Source organism: Lates calcarifer, linkage group LG23 (genome assembly GCF_001640805.2).
Source record: "Lates calcarifer isolate ASB-BC8 linkage group LG23, TLL_Latcal_v3, whole genome shotgun sequence".
In the NCBI taxonomy this organism is placed as follows: Eukaryota; Metazoa; Chordata; class Actinopteri; family Centropomidae; genus Lates; species Lates calcarifer.
Window position 1 is genome coordinate 3678729 of NC_066855.1, and position 21380 is coordinate 3700108.

At 42.5% G+C, this 21380-nt stretch overlaps 1 protein-coding gene across 2 annotated transcripts in view; it reads left to right on the plus strand.

Moving 5' to 3' along the window:
• snx29 (sorting nexin 29) overlaps positions 1-21380 on the plus strand; it is a 119041-nt gene that overhangs the window by 69685 nt on the left and 27976 nt on the right. The window contains exons 16-18 of one of the 2 annotated variants that reach the window (XM_018685492.2): positions 4470-4586; positions 6551-6606; positions 7065-7146. In XM_018685492.2, coding sequence (XP_018541008.1) covers positions 4470-4586; positions 6551-6606; positions 7065-7146 — 255 coding nt within the window. The other variant, XM_018685494.2, reaches the window with a different exon arrangement.

Genomic DNA, 21380 nt, shown 5'->3' on the forward strand with positions numbered 1-21380 from the left:
CTCCCTAGCTTGTTCATTAATTTAGTTTGGATGCCATGTTCCTTGGATCCCATTTATGTCATTGTTTGCAGTGTATTTATTGTCTTTGACGTTTAAATTATTTGTGTAATTAAACTAAAACCTAACTGGTTCTGACTGCACCCTTTAGCCCTCTAAACCTCCCTGTAGCCACTTTGTTCTGGACTCATCTCTATATTTCTCATTTATTTTACTATGTCGAAGAGAATTCTGCAGCCACTAATTAGCCCTCGTCCTGCAGATATCTATTTTATTTATTTTATTTGAGTGGCCTTCAGATGAGAAAGGTGAACGTTGAAACCTGGTTGTGTATCTTAACAACCCCCTGTTAATAACAGCGGAGAGGATTAACTTCACCGTTTAAACAAAATTGGCAGCACTAGCACGTAGCCACATGGCTGGCACCTAATATAGACCGCCACTTTCACGTAAAGCAAAACGCACATGTGCACTCACATACACATACTATACTGTAACATGCAGACACACACACATGCACCGCCAGAGAATGACAAACTGATTAGCTCCCACTCACTGAGAATTAATTGGGTCTCTTCACGCTTAAAATTAATTCCCTCTTTTATAATGTCCTATTTAAGAGTTGTGGCGGCTAAATAAATGAATGATGAATTGCTGGCGCGTTGAGGACAGTCAGTGTTTTAGGGTGTAACCACTTCCTGTTCCCGAGTGGAGAATGCCAGGAGGTGATATGCCTAAAATATGGACCTAAAACTCCACTTAAAAGTGTGTGTTCGGGTGTCCTTTCTCAGTTTTTTTAAACAAACGTCGGGGTTCTTCCAGGATGCAGACAGAAACATTAAGACGTCAGGTCTGGGGATTAATTTTTGAGCTGGAGTCGGCCATGTTTTATGTTCACAGATTACCATCAGTCGTACTTTATTGCTTTGTGGCCCTATCTGATCCAGAGATTTCTCACGTCTCTGTTGTTTAGAGTCACACAGGTATTGACTGAGCTTGCCGATAAATCAGTTTTATTCAGTTAAAATAAAAAGTCGAAAGACTGGGGATCAACTGAGCCCAACTGGTTGGATGCAGTTCGATTCCCATGGTCTCAGTTGAACAGTAGCCAGATTTCTGAAGCATAGTTGTCAAAGTAAAATAAAGTCTTGTTGTTTTCCATTATTTCTCTCCCTTAAGTAAAAGATACTTGATGCTGGGTTTTTTTTTTTCTTCTCTTTTTTCAATAACTGTGAAAATGATTATTGCTCAAATTAGCTGCAAGGGACTGACGGCCTTCCAAAACTAGTTTATTTTATACTTTGGATGATTTACCGCCTTTAGAGCTCAGGTTGTGTTTGACAGCAGAGAGATTTAACAGCCTACCCGAGGAGACGCAAGTTGTTATTCATTTCATAACTTCGGAACTGCAGTTAAACAGTAGCATTGAGAAACAAAGACACACAAATCAAAGAAGAGTCTCCTCTGTGAAACTTCTTCATTGAAGCAGCTGATTGCAGGAGCATCCATTTAAAAGTCTTATAATGAAGACTGAATTGTTATCATTATTTGTGCTATGATTAGTTTTATTTATTGTGTACGATAGTTGTGTAATCTGTCAAATCGGGTGAAGTCTTTATTGTGCTGCTCAGATTCTGCCTGATTAACACACAATACACTGATCAGCCACAACATCAAAACCACTCACAGGAGAAGTGAATAACATCACAACACAATGTTCTGCTGTGAAACCTTGAGTCCTTCATTCATCTGGATGATACTTTGACATGTACCACCCACCTAAACATTGTTGTAGACCAAGCACACACCCCCCAGGGCAACAACACTCCCCAATGGCAGGGGCCTCCTCCAGCAGGACCGTGCTCCCACCACACCACAAAAAACTGCTCAGAGGAACATGACAAAGAGTCCAAGGTGTTGACCTGGCCTCCAAACTCCCCAGATCCCAGTCTGATCCTGCACGACAGAAACCTACACAACGTTAGGAAGGTCCACCGCACTGCACCTTTTACTAGACAATGGCAGTGAAGCATTGTCATCCCAAGAGACCATGCAAGCAACACTTAGCATCTCAACCTAAATTAATGATGAAGTTGGCAGCGTGATCTCAGGTGATTTTCCTGATCACATTTTAAGCCAAACACGCAGCACATTTCCTGATGTGTGTGATCTATGCACATATAGGCAGCCTTGCCTTTGTGCTGGTAAATACTGCATTTGAGAGCAGACTTCTCTGTAGACTCTCCTGCTGTCAGGGCCCTCTTTATACTGAATACCTTGCCTGAGGAGCTTCAGCTGCTTAATTTAGCATTGTCTTAGTTTTTTTATGTGTCACATTTGTTCTTGTTTAAATGTCCATATTTACTGACAGTTTTTATTTGTGTTTCCAAATGATGTTCTCAGATCTCTGAATCACATTGCTCTTTAAAATTTCACTGCTTGACCCAATCAAAGGCATTCAAATTTGAGACCCAGAGGCAGTCTGCTCCTGAGGTGGGGACTGTAGCCTTGCTTTCTGTGTTTTTGAAATAGGGGTTGGAATAGGGTTGTCATGGCAACTGAAGGCTTGAAACTATTTTAATGCCGCTGCCAAAAACTGAATTCTGTTAATTGTCTGTAATTTTGAAAATGTTTGTCTCCCTAAAATCCCACAGCAGCATGACCTCTAGAGGGCAGCAGTGTGTGGCTGGGTCATACAAGGATTGATGGACAGAGCTGCATTTTGCTCCCTGCAGTGACTATAGTTCACCTTCAGTGATGGGTTCATGGTTTTTTCTTCTATTTCATAATACAGCAATGTTTATATATCCATATTACAGTTTTTCATAGCTGTGATTTTTCCTCCTTTCCATACTGGCAAAGAGACCCCCTCTGTTTATCATTCCAGTGTAAATGATGGGGACAAAATCCACAGTCCATTGACTGTGAAAAAAATGTCATCTGCTCTAGTTTTATTATTTTTACCACCGCAGTGTGTTAATTCCTCCACTGCAGCTGCAGGAAATGCTGTCTAGGGAAACACAAAGAGCTTTAACATTAGAACTGCATCAGGAAGGGACCATTAGCAAAAAAAACTGCCAGGTAGTCAGCTGAGACTTGTGGGAGTTGCGGCTCCCAGACAACAAACAGTGATGAAGACAGACTTTAAAGAATGTGAACCTGCCTTTAACAAGGTGAATAAACAGGAACCAGGGGTAAAATGACCTGGAACTCCCTCAGAGGGTCAAATAACAGATACATAAGAAAAAACAGAAATATAGAGCTAAAGATTAAAAGCGCCACACAAGTGTCGTCACAGTGTCACCCAAATGGTCATCTGTCATGTTGGCGCAGGTGCTGGCTTCCCCGTCATCACATGCACACTCGCTCTAAAGCTAAAGCTGTGTCACTGTATAATTGGATAAGTAGGTTTTTGTTGTTGTGCTTTCACTGCAGCCTTTGTTTGAAGTAAACCATGCACATTCTGTTCTGGTGCTTGACCTTTTTTTCAGTTTGGTGCAGTCGTAATATTAAACTTTAGATATAAACAGGTATCATTTTATTTGACACAAAAAGGTATTCAGTGAACTCTGCTTCAAGTGTTTGATACATCAAGTTTATTGTGATCATTATCATTGTTGTTGTTGTTATTACATAAGAGGCCTCTCCTCCTCCTTTGTGTCAGCGTGTGGGCTCTTAAATGGGATGTGAATAAGTTAATGTTTGAAGGTCGGTGTTGGAGCAGCAGCGGCAGCTCCGGCTCACCTGTCAGCCGGCAACGGCGCTCTGCTGGAGCGGCTGTGACAGCAGGTGTCCTCCATACAGCACAGTGTGTGTCACAGCTGTCAGTCTCCTGACAGAGACCTGTCCACACTGTCCAGCCTGGTTAGGCAGACAGGCTGGGGAAACACACAAACACAGCACGCACACACACACACACACACACATGGAATAGGTTGACCATATTTCGCAGGAGCACACACATACACACACACACACACACACAGATGTGAATAACACCACGTCAAGGTTAGTTAGAGCTGAAGACAATTGATTAGCAGTCTGGCAGGAGTCTGACTGTTTAGGATATGAACTGGTTTCACCCCCTTCGCGCTCTCTCTGTCTTTCTCTCTCTCTCTCTCTCTATGTCTCTCTCTACTCTCTCCCTCCATCTCTGCCATCTCTGTCAGGGGTTTGACTGTTTCCCAGAATCTGTCCTGCTGTCAGCATCTATTACATCTCACCTGGAGTGCTTCTGCCTTTTGTGTGTTAAACAGAAACTGAGAATCATATTTTTGAATGCGCTAATACAATACATAATGAGTTTACATGATTTTCTATTGTCTGTTTTTTACCTAATTGTGTGTTGTTGTATAATAATTTGTATAATAATTTTCTACAACATGATAAACTGAAGTGCTTTTCGTGTGTGTATTGTTTCTGTGTGTGTGTGTGTGTGTGTGTGTGTGTGTGTGTGTGTGTATACGCTGCAGGTGGCTGAGATGCACGGTGAGCTGATAGAGTTTAATGAGCGCCTGTACCGTTCCCTAATGGCCAAAGACCACCTCATTGTCCAGATGAGACAGGAACTCATTGACCTGAGAGGACCGGTGAGTGACACACACACACACACACACACACACACACACACACACACACTGATGTCCCCTCTCATCTTATTTCTCTGCAGGCTTTTTGTTTTTTTGCCTCCCCTCTCTGCCACCCTGCCATTTTCTCCACTCTCCTCCCAGTGATTTTGTTTGATTTTAATCTCCACTTCACCCTGTTTGTTTTTGCACTGGTGCTCTGCTCCTTTGTCTCTCCAGTCAATGGCTGCCAATAACGGTTAACTGCATTTTTCTTGTAGCTAATTGTGACGCTTCTACAGTGCTGCTCCCAGTGATAATCTGTCAGTCAAACAGTGGGCTCACATTTCTCTCGCTCTCTGTTAATGAAGTTTGATTTTCTGTTGATGCTAATGCTAACTATCCGTTTCCTCTGTTAAAGGGTATTTCAGGCTTTTTCTACTTTTTCTCAGCACTTTCTAAGTTGTCCTCCACAATAACAACAGTATGCCAACATCAGGTCGTGCTCAGGAGAGCTTGAAGCATTCTGGACACACACACACACACACACACACACACACACACACACACACACGCTGTCCACGGTGTGAGTTGATACAATGGCAGTGATGGGAGCCCCAGGCTGAAGATAGGACCTCTTATCCCTCAGCTTCAGCCCTGCTCTGCTGGACCGCTCACTGCGTCTCTGTGTGTGTGTGTGTGTGTGTGTGTGTGTGTGTGTGTGTGTCCATCCATCTCTGGCTCCTGATTGCTGCATGATTCCAGCTACCAAGAGCTGCTGCAGATGACCAAACCCTGGTCACTTTCTCCCTGCCTCTATACCTCAGTGTCTCTCTCGCTTTCTCTGTCTCTCTCCGCCTCCCTCCTCTGTTCCTTTCTGTTTGTGTGTCTGTTTGTCCGAGACTCTTGGAGGGTTTGATCAAAGCCTGGAGGCTGGAGAACCCACTGAAGGGGCTTTTGGTGACAGTGTTTTTAGCCCAGGTTTGGATAGTCTCTCTGGGAGAACTGAGAAGCTGACAGGCCTGCTCTGGATGAGAGAGATGGAGGGAAGACGGACGCACACAGACACACATTCATCCAGAAGGCTAACATCTGGGCCTGGTCATGTGGTTCCTCAGGGGACCTGGAAGCATGCAAAGAGTGAAACAAATCCCAGGCTTGATGAACTTTCTCTCTCTCTCACACACACACACACAGTGTCAGATTAGGATAACCACTGCCACCCGACAGCAGTTAACACTAATCAGCAATATTAGGGATCACACACACATAACACATATGTGCATAGCAAGGCATTCCAGATGTGTACTACAGCTGAGTAAACAGTAAATTGCCCCCAATCTTTTTTTTGCACCCTCTACAGTCCTGTTAGATGAGCTCATGACACCACCTGTCACGTTTCAGTTTATCAGTTTAGTGGCAGCTAACCATTTTACCATTACTTTCATCTTTGTCAGCTGTTTATACACCACTATTAGCTTACTTTTTCTACTGTTTAGTTCACTATGTTAGCTGTTTACAAATCACTTTCAGATACAGGAAGAATTACAACCATTTGTCACTTTTAGCTAAAGTAAATCATCACTTTTAGCTAACTATTTCAACCATTTGTTCAATACTTTTAGCTAAATTTCACTAGTTAACTGTTTCATTTGTTTGTTCATCACCTTTAGTTATTTTAGCCATATAAATGTTTATGTAGTACTTTCAGTGACCTGTTTTATATGTTAATACAGTTTTTAGCTCTTTATATTCCACAAATATGTGGAAAATAGTTTTCAAATGAGTTATTCCACTGTCAATCCATGCAACCCCAGCCAACTACAAAAGTACCTTCTGGTGCAGAATCACCAGCATATTGGACACTGTGTGTATTTCTGTGCATATGTTTTTTTGGTTTTGCATGAGTTTGTACTATATGTGTAATGAATGTCTATCTTTTTGTTTCTTTCTTGCTCACTATCAGTCTCCCAACTCTCATTTTCCAGGTCCCAGGTGATTTAAGCCAGACATCAGACGACCCCAGCTTGTCAGATTTTGAGACGTAAGATATTTCTCTTTTACTTTTCCTGTGTTTAACTCTCTCACCCTCACTGCCTTCCTCTCACTCCTTCTCCAACCTTCTCTCTTTTTTTATTAATTCACTCTCACCCCTGGAGCTTCTCTTGTTTTGAATCTTGCAGGAGCTACATCTCATCCCTGTAAAATATCTGTTCTCCCAGAATAATTGTATCTAAGTTACTCTTTCTTAAATTTATCAGTAAGCAAAGCTCAAACACTGTTTGATTTCATACATTCAGTCATTTGTTCTCCTCTCAGTTTGTGGCCAAATGAGATTTTGAGGTGTTTTACCAGTGAGCTGTAATTTGCTGTAACTGCCCAAGCATATTGCTGACACACTGTTGATGTTGCTGCTGCCAGTGATAATGATAATGATAATGATGATGATGATGATGATGATAATGATGACAATGAGGATGGTTTGTTGTTTGTGTCACTCAGGGCTCATCGCGCTCTCATCAACGTGTGGATCCCCTCTGTGTTCCTGCAGGGCAGAGCTGCCAACGCCTACCACGTCTATCAGGTACACTGAGCCACAACCATTTTAGTATTTTGATCTTAGCATTTAGCTCAAAGCAACGCTGTGCATATGTACGGCCTCACGGAGCTGATAGAATGGCTTGTTTTCCAAAGACTGGCTCAAAGACATGTCTGTCACATGAATAAAGTGAACAGCCAAATACTGTGTAGAATATTATCCTATATTAAGAAAAGAAAATAATTTTTAAAGAAAGAAAATGCTCCATTTTATCCTCCTTTTCACTGATATTTTCCATCACAGAAGAAGTCACTTTTTGTGTTGTCACTCCTCTGGCATAGCTGTGTGTCCCTTGTCATTGACTGGTGCCTTGCCAAAACTTTTCTAGACATAAATCAGTCCTAAAATAGTGACCCAGTAAAGTCTGTGCCACTTCTAAGTTTGTAATCAAGTCTTATCAGAACTTCTTGCATTCACACCAATGATAATAGCACAACTCCTCTTAACTAAAGTAGTGGTTCCTGAGCTCTGTACCAGGTACTTATCTAAGTGAGGTGTGTTGGGAACTGGACTCGAGAGCACCTTAACAAACCAAACTGCTGCTTCTTCTTGTATCTGTCAAGTTATCGAGCAAAGTCGACAACGGACTCATTCCCTCTGTGACTGTTTTACTGTGTCTGTCACATTAACAAGGTGTTACACCTCAGCTCTCTCACCGCTGCCGTCCCCCGGTTCCCCTCCCTGTGAGACAGAAACACACACACACACACACTCAGACACTCAGTCCCCTGGTTCAGCTTCTTGAGACAGACAGACACATGTGGATAAACACACGTGTGTATTGTGGTACGGACACAAATATGATGTTCACTGCAGGGACTACACACATACAGATGCTCACTGATACAAGAAAACACACACTTACCTGCTCACAGAAACCTGTGGAAATGCAGGTTCACACTCACATTACACAGATACACATAAGAACACATGCAAGGGAGGGTACAGTAGACACACTTCTTCATGCTGTGTGGAACCAGTTGTCAGACTAGAAAAGTGCACACACACACACACACACACACACACACATACACACACACACACACTGTGCTGTTATCTGCTCTGTAGCCAGGAGGTACAGCTGTAACGTTAGTCAGGGGAAACCATATGGGACAGGAAGAGACAGGTGACACATCCTCAGCTCTAACTGATAGTCAGGACTTGCTGGCTACCGAGCTCAGCCCGGCTCAACTTATACATAATAGATGTAAATTCACAACTCGGGGCTGGAGCTGAGAGCTGCCTGACACCTTTTTTTTGTGCAAAATTATCTCCATCCTCTCGACAGGACAGAAGCATGACGCGAGCAGATGAGACGCATTGTTTTAATTCCTCTTGTTCCCGTCATGTCCAGCCTCAGAGGTGTTTGCAGTCTCGTTGATAAAAATATCCAGGCGTTTATCAACACATGGGATGGAAATGCGTCAGAATTAGCATTTTGTGGCACTGGTGGTGGTGAAATGCAGAGTGGAAAGCAGCTCATATTTAAATCGCAGCACAGTGTCGGGGAAAGTGACTTGTTCCCTGCAATTTGGCAGCTTATTTATGCAGCAGGACTTATAGGTGGGTGCATCATAATGGTCATAATGGTGCTGTCATAAAAGCACAGTTTTGGAGAATCCATTACAGACTGATGCACTGACACTGTGCACCTCCAGTTAGCCCCGGTTCGCATCTCGCATGTGTTATTCTTAAATTTAAGTCATAGAATTAAGCATCAAATTTTCAGAAAAATAAAAACTTTGAAAACACTTACTCCTGTTGTGAAAGAGCCTCCACAATCCCCAAAGACTCTTTTTCCTGACTCAGACAAAGATAGTTGCTAGAAATTACACATCTTTTTGCTCACTTTGTACAACAAAAGGTTTTAGCTAAAATGGAGCAGGAAATACAGTTGCAACTTGAAAAACAGGTTAAAATCTCTCTTGTGGTGGAAGTAGGAAAAACATTTTTACATCCAGATGGTTAGATGAGTTTTTGAGGATTCTGGAAACACCTTCACAGCAGCAGTAAGTGTTGCTAAATGGCCGTCTGGGTTTTCAAATATCACTTCCCAGAAAATCAGATGCTTAGCTCTGTGACTCAAATCGGCACAAACTGGGGCTAATCACTGTCTTGAAGGTGTGAATTCCTACCAGCAAACAGTGAAAGAAATCACTGTCCTCCTGACAGTTGATAGAGGTTTTTTTGCCTGAGGAAACCCCACACTTTTCATTTGAATTAGAAATGATAATAGTTTGGTTTAAAGTATGTGAAACATGCTGGAGTATGCAGCTATCTGCCAAGCTTTGTGCAATAATCGGATGTCCACCTGCAGTTTCAGATTAGTGGACCAACTCCAGCATCAAACCTGAACGTTTTCCATGTGTTGCACTGATTTAGCCTAATTTCTCTCTCTCAATAACGGACTCAGTGCGACTGCTGTCCAGCCCTGGAGCTGGTATAAAGCACAGCCCATCTGGTGTATTGGATACTTCCTTTCCCAGAGCTATATTCGTCTAATGGCTCCCTATGGAAACAGCTTTTGTTCTTAGACAGGCTAATGGATGGCCAAGGTTACTAGGAGTCATTGTTGTTAAGGTGAGGTGGTTGTGGTGATTGAACACCAAGCCAACGGACCTGTATCATGAAGAGAAGGCAGGGTTCTCTTTAAAATACCCTCGAGTTTTCCCTCAGTCTTTTTCTCATTCTCAAACTTGCACACATGCGCATATGCTTGCAAAATTGAACCAATGATGAGAGCAATGAGGCATGGCCGGTGCTAGAGAGGGTTCTAGGAGGCTCGGAGAGTGAATGGGATTTTAGAAGCCGGAGCCTAAAGTTAGGTCACAGCAACCTTGTGGTTGAAAATAAGCACACTAACAGCTTTATGCTGCTGCTACACTCAACCAGAGAGGAGGAAAGGCTGATCTAACCACAACCTCTGGCAATGTGTGTGTTCCTGCTTCTTCTCTTTCCCTCCTGCGTCATCCCTCTCTCTCTCTGCCCTTCTTTCTCCTATTTCATCTCCCTCCCTCTGCCAGATTGCATGGTATTATAGCGGGGGGCAAGACTGCTTGTACTCCATTATCTCTTTTTGCATTTCTTCTGAGCCACTTTTCTCTCCAAGCTCTCTGAAATGACTTCCATCTAAAGCTCCGTAAGGCCTGTGGATGGATGACGAGAGACAGACAGAGATGGAGAGCGAGAGACTGATGGATTTGCTCCATTATCGGTCGGGTTTTACTCTCTGTGGCACGCCGTGCCTCTGGGCCTCCATCCCTCCATCCCTCCATCCCTCCATCCCTCCCTGTGCCTTCCTTTCCCCTTCTGAACTCATAATGAGAGAATTATACTGGCCGCGTCAAATCAGTGTCTCCCTCCCACACAATACCGACAATAGAGGCTATTATGAGAGGAGGGAAGGAAGCATCATTTGCACGCCGTCAACGAACACAAGGAGTCATCTGGCGTGTGCAGGAGTGTCTGTGTTTTCATTACCTGTGTATTTTAGGCTGGCATTGTGGTTTGAAAAGAACAGAATTCAGAAGCTGATGAGGAATTCTTTTCTTTTCACATGAAATGAGATGCTGGCCAGTTGTATGTTATCAGGATCTAACGTGTGTTGTGCGTGTGCAATAAGGTAGTTGGCTAAAATTCATATACAGAACAAATGAGGACTTTGGGAAAGAATGCTGAGGAGCTGGAATTAGGCTCTAGCAACGGCATTGTCAGTCAGTTTGCCACGGCATTCATGGAGGCATTGATGGTTCCTAGAGGATGATGGCTTTCCCTTTTGCACCAACATTAGCATAAGGGCAGGATTATGCTCCCTCTGAACTAGCTTGTAAGACAGCCATAGTGGAAGGTGAAAACACGACTGTCATAGAGAGAGGGAAGATGCAGTATCATTTAAAAATGGGGATTATGGTGCACATTTTCAGATAGCTTCTCCAGGGAGACATTCGGTGTTGCAGAGTGTCACACTTGGCTGTACACATGAAAAGTGCAACAAATAGTTGTATAAAAAAAAGAGAGGTAGAGAGAGAAGATCAATCTGTGGCTCCTCTCTCCTCCACAGAGCTGGCCACTCAGAGCACCAAGTGGGTGTTGATGTCTGATTGTTGGACTTGGAAAGTTACAGAAAGATACTCATTGGCTAACTTCAAGGTAAGCAGTGGTTGTTTTTTGGAGAGCAGCAGCATCCTCTGTGGTGTTCTGCCATGAACGCCATTATCCATGCAACCATGCGCCATAATTTGTCTATGGTAGACGAACAGAGATGTGAACCAGCTCCAGTGCTTCCTTTAGTTGTTAACTTGTGGTTCTTTTTACCTCATTGATCATTCAGTCAGCTGGTCATCCACTTTTAGGGAGGGTAGCCACAGAACTGAATCCTCTCCGTTTACAGACAGTTTGACTGACTGTGGACTGATGAATACCTAACCTCTTTGATATGACCTTTTCCAGCTTTATGCAAATCAGCACTTTATGATGGCACTAACCCATACCTCGAATCTTCTTTCACTTACTGCACTCCAGGTTTGCTGAAAGTGGTATCAGTCTTCTCATCTAAGTAAATGAAGTCTTTCTTTCTTTGTGTGTGGCACGTTCCATACTACCTTTATTGTGGGATCTACGTGTTTGAATGAAAAAGTTATCTTTCTCAGTCAGTTGTTGTTAAGAGCAACATAAACCTTTGGTGCGTGTCATTGTTTCAATCCAGTTCTGCACATGGGTGCATTGAGACACATGCTGTTGTGAGTATGACACAACATAAAAGCCTTTCGCTCTGAATCATGCTATTTGGCTGAAGGTATTTTACATATTTCTTTCTCTGGAGTAGTCCTGCTGAGAAACTCACTGCTGTGCTGCTGTCTGATGGGAGCTTTCAGGTCGTTGATTACTAGCTGTCATACCTGTGGTGTTGCAGCAGTAGGAGGGATATGCTCTTTGTATTGCAGCTGACATCATCGAGCTTTGATAAAGTTTTGTTTGCTAACAAAGAAGAGACACAAATAATTACTTCTTGCTGACTTATCTGTAGTTGCACACTGACTGGGCTTTTGGAGAAAGATTTCAGTTCACTTCAGAGTGTGAGCTGATAAATGCTGTTTCCTCTGCTGAATAAGGACATCTCCAACCTTTAAAAGGTTAGATTAGTCACTACTTAACCCCTCCAAATGCACCCACATACACACTGCTAACATGCCAGTGATGTTAGGGCAGCGTGAAGTGGGAAAGTTTCATTTTACACAACTTTTAATAAGTTGTAGAACACCCAAACCAATATAGAATCACAGATAAGTCACCTTCATCATTCTCTTCTTAATGTTTCAGCTGGCAGCGGGGCTGAGTGTTATTTAAGAGTTTTGGCCCAACAAACTCACTGTGTTTACTGCCCCTTTCATGGATTTAGTCGCTCATCATCATCCATCTCTCTACCTCACCCCCGCCCACTTGTACACTGTTTTCCTTTATTATGTGTCTCTTGTTCTATTTTTATCAGTCAGGCCTTTCTTTCCCTTTTCACCTCACCTCTCTTTTTTTTTCTTTGCCCTCTCTCCCACTCTTTTGTCAATCTTCGCCCAATCATTTGATGAGTTTGATGAGTTCCAGGATAAAACCCTCCCACCTCCACAGTAGTTTGGCAACAGCAGTGATTCACACACGTAACCTCACACAGGCTTCCCAGATGAGACAAAAAAGAACACTTCTTAGAGATGTTTCTTCCACAGCAGGGAAAATGAGGCACAGCTCTCTGCATAAACCTATTTTGTTCAGATCTTCATGCACTCGTGCGTCCGTCCATCCATCCATGTATACACACACAAACACAAACACTATCTAAGTACCAGGCACAAATATAATGCAGTGTGAATGGAGTGTATGTACAGAAATAGCGTGTGTCAGTGTTGAGAACTCACACCTCTGATCCACAACTCCCTGGCTGTTTTATATATACATTTATACTGTATGTGCATATATTCCAAATGAGCAATTCTCTTTGATCAGCAAAAAGCTGAGCCTATAATTTCCACACAAAGTCAGGGGCTGAATGCAAACTTCTGACTGTTTTAATTATGCTAATGTGACTGGATGATGTCTACTGTAACTTTTCTCACTCTCATTCTGTTCTTCACACTTTTGTTCTATTTCCATAGAAGTGCATCTGATTTAAGAGATACTGTAGGTAAAAAGCCCATGTGCACACGTGTCAACTGAATTTTTTTAAGTAGCTTTCTATTGTCTTGCATAGTGCAGAACCTTTGTGTTTGTGTACAGAGAGAAAGAGGGATAGAGGGTCCCAATTAATAGCAGTTATATAAACCATCTCTGGCTTCCCTGTGCCTCCCAAAGCTTTTAATATGCACCATATGAAACCACATAAATCAGCCACTCGATGAATAATTGAGACGTCCTCGCTGACACTCTTTCAGATGTGTGCACCCTTGCCTGCAGTGGACCGCCATCCCCCAGAGAAATGCAGTGTGGGAAATGTGTTAGCACCTTTAATTTCTATATTAGCAAGTGGGTATAGCTAGGTTAACTTGGGGGACTTGTGGCTGCCGAGGCGGTAAGCTTTACATCCAGACCTGCTCAGTTTGAGTTGCTCTGATTAGCCAGAGGCTCTGACCGCATGGTGATGGGCTGCTTTAGCTATGCAGATGAGATAATACATCCATATGTATTAATGTGAACTTCTGAGTGCGCATGTGCAAGTTCGTGTGCGCGTGCCGGTGTTGCATTCAAAGACAGTTGGATGTTCTGTTTTTAAACGCGTGTAATGCTGATGATCTTTTAAACGTGTCTGTGTGTTGTCATGCACATACAAGAATCTGAGTGTGTGCGGACATGCATGTGAGTGATTATGGTTATGATAATGGCTGGTTGGTGACAGAGGGAGATAACTATTATGTTGATGATGGTAATGATGAATGTTTTACAATGATGATGATGATAATTACGATCGTTGTCTTGGTCTTACATCCATCAGTCATAGATTAAACACCCTCGGGAAGGCACAGAGGCTGCTTTTACTGCTGCACGCTCAACTTCAGCATCACCGCAATTTACATTACATTTCCATTTCACGCACTTAAGTCATTGCTCTTATCCAGAGCGATTCACAACGGGGAAGTTGAGGTTCAGTTTCTTGTTCAACGGCACTTAAATAAGATGCATAGCTGTTGACAGACATGTTTACTGGCAGTATCACGGCTTATAAAGTCTGACCTCTTGGCCAGAGGGGCACGTCATGATAAGACACCTGTACAATACAGTGCAGCTCAAATAGAGCCTATACCAATAACAATACATGAGAAATTAAAAATCCGATGGCGATATATCACTCCTGGACATAATAAGTGGTTGTGGATAATTCATGGATAATCCTTTAGCTGTGTCTGTGTAAAAGTCTATTTAATTATTTTAACTAACAACAGCCTATAATTTGGAGTAATAATGTCAGGTTCAGTGGATACACCGTGCCTCTAACCTGTATATTAAGTTAGGGTGTTAATTTGCTTATAAGTGTTTTTTCTGATTATGCAGCACTTTCCCCCTTTGGACGGCATCTCTGTCTGTACATCATCAGGATTTAACCTTATTTAACTCAGCAAAGGAACACTGAGCTGTGCAGGCTCTTGAAGGAGCGCCCCAGCAGTCAGGGCTGAGGTGAAGCCCTGCCGTGGCACTTCATCAGCGAGCTGCCCTCCAATAAAAACTTCAAAGGTGTGTTGTTAGCTGGTGCAAATGGGATGTGAGAGCTGGGATGGAGACTTATGTTTGCGCTTTCTCCCTGTGGGGATAGCGGCGGCGGAATCGGGATTTGGCTGGTGACGGTGTCGTCCCTTCGAGGGAGTGTGATGATCCCTGCTTTAGCCTCAAGACATCTGATAAGATCTTGGGCTGGAACATAATTTGTCAGTCTGCCTCACATCCCCTCTCTGCTCGGCTCCCTGTGCTCCCTCTCCCTTGTTACTCGCAATTTATTTACCCATTTTGTTTGTGCCCCTAATTGTCTGCCTCTCCCTCTCATGCTTCATTTTTCCAATCACTCCACTTTCCCCTCCCCTCTTTCTTTCTGTCCCATTCAGCTCTACAATGCTCTACATCCTCCACTCCGCCTGTACCTTCAATCATTTACTCCCTGGCTTTCTTAATACGCTCAAAGCCAGATCTCAGGACCTGTCATTGACTCATTCATTCACATGAAAGAGGTGAGGGAGAGGGAGTCTCCTACCGCGGCTGAGTTTTTAGTCAAAATGTTTGAGGAAGCGACGCACAAAGAGGAGGAGTGGGAGGGAGGGAGATGACAGGAGAAGGGAGTGGGAGATGAGGAGAACAGAATAAAGGAAGCATTTGTGATAAAAGACGGAGATAAGAACTGCAGCTTGTCCTGTTTTCCTCCCGCTGTGGCGTCAGACAGTTTTTCCAAGGTAGCCTCCAACTTAGACACTGAGCGCTCATATCTGGTTACCACCCGCTGGTCTTAAAGAACTTGTGCTGAGTGCTCAAGTGATAAAAAGCTTACAGTGTTTCGGTGTAATGATGGCTGTTCCATATGACGAGGAGAGGAAGAGAGCTTGGAAAATAGAGAGAATTGTTTTCTCCTCAGGGCCTCAAAAGCCATATTTCATATTGGTGGAATTCAGTTGAGCACCAGTGTCCATTGTTTTAAAGCTGCTCCTAATCAAAATGTCAATATTAATAATGGATCACATGATCCTTGCTGTATGAAAGAGATCACTCGCAACAATAAACCTACAGAGCATTAACACCCAACACTGCAGTCCCGCTCAGCTTTACAGAGCTTTTTCACAACTTTCATCTCATTGTCTTTGTTTTCCAGCCCACAGCTTTACTCTTTTGGTTCACTCTAACCACTCTCATCACTGCCATTTCTGGCAGCAGGAGCCATTTGTTTTCAGAAAAAAACTCTAAAAACCATCTCAGTACTACTAATTGACAAAATGCTGCAAATTATCCATGTAGTCCAATGTGACCTTTGTTTATGGTCGGTATTTGTAGCTTGGATTAACTTAGCTTCTGATTTGTCATTAGATGTTTGTATTATTTAAATGATAAATGGCTGTAGATGTAGATGCAGGCTGCTAACCACCACTGCTCTATTCAACAAATCCCAATTTCAACAAAATTCTCTTTCAAAAGCACCAATATGCACTTAGGGGTTGGTAGCACATTGAGTGTTGTTTGCTGAGATTTGTAGAGTGATGTGACATTTTCCTCAATTCACACAGTGAAACAGAAAACAGAATATTTTAATAATAGGTCCCTTTCACATTTAGGAGTTGGTTTTGACAGGGATGTGGGAGAGGCTTGGGTAGTCAGTTGGTAAAATGTGAGGAAAAGCCCTCCCTGCACACTCTCTTTTAGCTTCAGTTATTAGATTTTAATGAGGATGATCCTCCTTGAAACACCAGATACTTCTCTTTTAGAGACTAATGCAAGCAAAACAAAAAATGAATGTGTGCACTGCACATTACCAGTCTTCCAATATTTTCAGTATAGAGATGTATGCACAAGTGGCCAACCTTGCTCAAATTACATGTTAGATTTTTTGAAAAGAAGTAACCAACATTAAAAATGAGACTCTCTTCAAAGGTCAATGCACTGTTTTAATTTCATGAAACAGTAACTGTGGCATGTGCAAAAGTTTGGGCTCCCTTCTGCTTGTTAAACTCTCTTCATTATTCCTGTTAGGAATTGTAAGGCAGGTGAAAAATTACCACTAAGAATTGTTGATGACATTTCCAAGGCTTGATCAATTCTCTGATTTCACACCTTGTGCAACAACCATTGGCTCCTCAAAGCAACTGACTGTCGATTTGAACTGATGCCCACAAAGCTATAAAAAGATATCAAAGCACTTCCAGCTTGAAATTTTCACTGTCTGAAATGTCATTAAGAAATGGGAGTTGAGGTGAACTGTGGAAGTCAATACAAGATCTGGAAGATCAAGAAAGCTTTCAGATGAAACCTCTCATCTGCTGGGCAGAAAGGTAAAGCACAGCCCCCTGTATGACTGCAGAGGAGCTGCAGGAAGCTTTAGCTGACACAGGAGTGCATGCAAGAGTCATTCGAAGTAAACATTACCTTAGACCTCATCAGAAGTCTGCAAAGCAACATCTGGATAAGCCGGGAACGTTTGGAAACAAGTGCTGTGGAAGTTAAAATTGAGCCACAATCACCAAAGAAGCAGCATTTGATGAAAAGAGCATTTTTGCCAACTGTGAAGCATGAGGGTGGAAATATTCTGCTTTGGGGTTGTGTGGCCGCCAGTGGCACAGGAATAGAGGGAAGAATGGATTCCACTAAATATCAGCAAATTCAGGATGTAAATGTCCTGCTGTCAGTTAAGGACGTGAAAAGAGGCTGAGTTCGACAGGACAATGATCCAAAGCACACCTCAAAATCAAAAAACACAAACTGAAACAGCCATCACTATGAGTAGACCTTAAACATAAATGATCTGTTCTTACTTTTTCTTCTTGTAAGAGAAAAAGTTGAGGCTAAGGTAATTGGCGAGGCAGATTTGAGGAAGAGCCTTTTTCCCTCTGTGTTTGAAGACCTCACCTCTACCTCATAAACTTCCAGCAACCTCCCTCAACAGAGACAGAGTGTGTAGGACACACAAAAGGTGAATGACTTTATTTTATCTGCTAAAATAAATATCTCAGGCTTTATCGGTAGATAGGGAGTAATTCTACGAGCACGATGGGGACCCATGGGAGGAGGAGTGTGATGAAAACTGGAGCTTGCTTCACCCAGCAGAAGGGTATGGCTCAACATATAAAGAGTATTATATTCCCATTTCACTGAATCCATATATCAAGTTAATTAAAAGCAGTAGTCTGTTGGTGTGTGGTGCAGCAGCTCTGTCACTTTCATTAGCTTCTACTCAGCAACGCAACAATGGAGTTGATGGAGTGATGCCACTAGTTGTTTTGCTTGTTGATTCCTTTGTTGACTCCGTCATTCAATCAGACCTAAATTTGCCCATTTAATCATTCATTCATTCGTATAATTTGAAAAGCAAGCACACTCATCAAAGGAACACTTAGTTTATTTTCCGTCCACACGCCTCCAGCCTCTCCTCCTCTTCACTCCTTCTTTCCTCGACCTTCCATCTATTTTCTTGTTCTTTTTCCTTGCAGGTTCGACTGTAGTTGCCCCTTGTCTAGATTGCATTTAGTTCCTCCTCCTCCCCCTCCTCCTCTCCTCTGTTCCAACAACATTCTTCTTCCTCCTTGGCTCTTCCTCATCTACATCCACTGGCTCCTCTCCTCACAGTGTCTAATTCTGTAGGATGTCAGGAGCAGCAGAGCACTAAAATAAACACCTTTACTGCACTCAAGGTAGTAATCACCCTCTCTTTTTTTGCATTGTCTCTGTATCCCTGTTTCCTTTTCCTCAGCTTTTCTTGATTTCGGTCTCCATGTGTTGTATTTTTCTGGGTCTTTACCACTTGTAAACAGTAGTTTCTTCAGACCTCTCATCAACAGTCATCCTGTCCTCAGGATAAACTGCAATCACTTTGGTGATCCCCTTAACTTTCAATCAAATGCAATCATCAGGTCAAGATTTCTGTTTGTCCAGTACAAACATCTGCAGGAATAATAATGTTCCCATCAGTTTGACCTGTACTTTGTCTTTCAAGTATTAGCATGCTAATATGTTCAACTAAGTGTGCATCTTAACTAACATGAGCATCTTAGCATGCTAACGTTAGCATTTAGTTCAAAGCACTGCTGTGCCCAGGTACAGATCTTTTTATCTATTATCAATTTATCCATGTTCACTATTACTATTTGTATTAATTATGAATTTATTTTATTAATTTCACGTTGCTTGCTTCAAGAAGGGTTTCAGGGACGTGACAAGGATGCACACATACATTCAGTTCGTTCCTTTTCTGTGGTCCTGCTGCCCCTCCTCTTCACATCCCCAAATCTATTTTCCGCCTAATTGGGCAAATGTTTTGGCCTACAATGATCTGTGAAGAGGGAGGGTTGATGACATGAGGATCTGCTGCCTTTGCTTTGCTTTGACTTGGCTGTCGTCTTCTTTGCTCAGTCAGTTTCTCCCTCTCACACCGAAACACACATACACCCACCTTTAAAGACGATTTGTTTCCTCTTTCTGGGGTTTCAAAGCCTCTGTTTTTTGCTTCCTTCTTTTCTAATTGTTTTCAGGGATTTAAATCATAGCCTGGCAATGAAAACATGTTCATTTCTTTTTGGAATTTGTTGCTATACTGTTTCTTTATACCGTTTCCCTCTGGTTTGATAACACCTTCAACTAGTTTTAAATTTCAGCCAAAGTCAAGCAGAACATGTTGTAACAGGTCAGAAGCAGAGGGAGTTTTATTGATCAGGTTGTTTTTAAATCTGTGACAGCCCTCATTACTACCTGTTATGTAGAACACACTAGCTACTTTCAGATGCGATTTGGTGATATCAGCCATCTTGTGCTTGTGCTCGGCAGTTGTGTAGTCCTCCAACTGTGAAGTGAGCAAGAGGGCTCTCTGTATGGGCCTCCTGTGGTGCTGGAAATGGTTTTCACACAGTTTTTTTTTTTTCTTTTACCACAGTCTGAACTCATACAGTTAGCCTGGCTGTCAGATGGGGGAACAACAGACCAGGGTCTTCTCAGAGAGATTCAGCAGGGAGAGAGACATCGTTATCATCTGCACTTTCTGCAATTCTCAGTTGTGGCTCATGACTACTCCTAGTTCCACCTGCTTGTTGGAATGCCCTCAGGCTTAAGAGCCCGTTAAATGTCAAGCAAAGAAAAACCTGCAATTATTCGTTCACAGGCTTCCTGTTTCAGATCTTTATTTCTGAAGTTATTTCACGGTATGCAGAGACTCTCCTCCTCCTCGGGAAGCTGTCGTACTGTGTCTGTTACCCTGAATAAGGCCACAGAGATGGGTGTTTGGTTTCCTTTGAGTTTTGCACTTTGCATGTTCTCCTCAGCGTCATGTGGGTTTCCAACAGGTGCTGGAACTTCCCCCCACATTTCACACAATACAATTAGAAACTTTGAATCATGCATCATCATGCATGTGTGTATGCAGACCTCAGACCGCTTTGCAGTCGCTGAGGTGTCTGCTAATGGGGATCCTAATGAATAAATGAAAGCACATTCCAGCCATTTTACAGCTAAGCAGGCTGAGCACAGGGCGCAGCTTCTGTTAAAGTGTCAGCATCCAGGCATAGTTAATATCATTTGATAACTGTCATCTGACATTGATTGTTGAAATGAATTATCACTCAGTGGAAGGACAAGAGATAACACAGACACACACATTCTCATAAGAGCAGGAACTGATTTCTTTTCTTTCTTTCCCAGTGACATTCTGTCTTAAATGTCAACAGTAAGCTATGGGAATAGTCTAGTTCATAGAAATGAGCATCTAAAAAAAGCTCAGTGTTAATGTTTCATGATACAGAGAACAAATAACAGTTATTCATAACAACTTAAAGATTTCTGATCGTTTTTGGAGGCTAGGAAATAATGATGCCCAACTTAAAAAGAATTTAAAAAGTGTCTAAAGGAATCACTCAACATTTGCAAATACACTTATTTGCTCTCTTGTTGTGAGTTAGTGTCCAGTCCCAGTCTCTGCTCTCATGGTGAAAACAAGACTCCAGGAGGTCACTGTTTCCAATCTAATGTCAGACTATTCCTACACATTTAATATTTTGTTTTGAAATTGCAAATTCACCAGTTTGAGGGGTCTGTAAGACTCATTTTTGGCGTGAATATAAAACATATGATTTGTCACAGTGTTGGATTCATCCACTATTTTTCAGTCGTCCAACTCACGTGCATCTGATGGAAGAGACTCACTCCTGTTTTAATCAATACTGCTGTCTACACAGGCTGTATAATACTCGTGCTTTACTCACATCTGTTTTCTTTACTTTTACACATGCAGCTACAGGGATTACGTGTCGGGCTCTGAACGCTGCCAAAGAGTAGGTGAACCCACACCCTACACAATACTGTCCCTGAATGCATCGTGTGCAGACACAAACATTCCTACATTAGATTCAGGAAACAAAACTGAAAGATGTTAGTGACATGTAGTATTAGGATATAGGAGCAGCATGTACGCTTTTTCTTGACCTTTCATTTTGCTACAATGGCCTGAAGCTGAATGCAGCGAGTTTCCACCTGAAGTAGCTGAGTCGATTTTGTGAGAGAAGTGG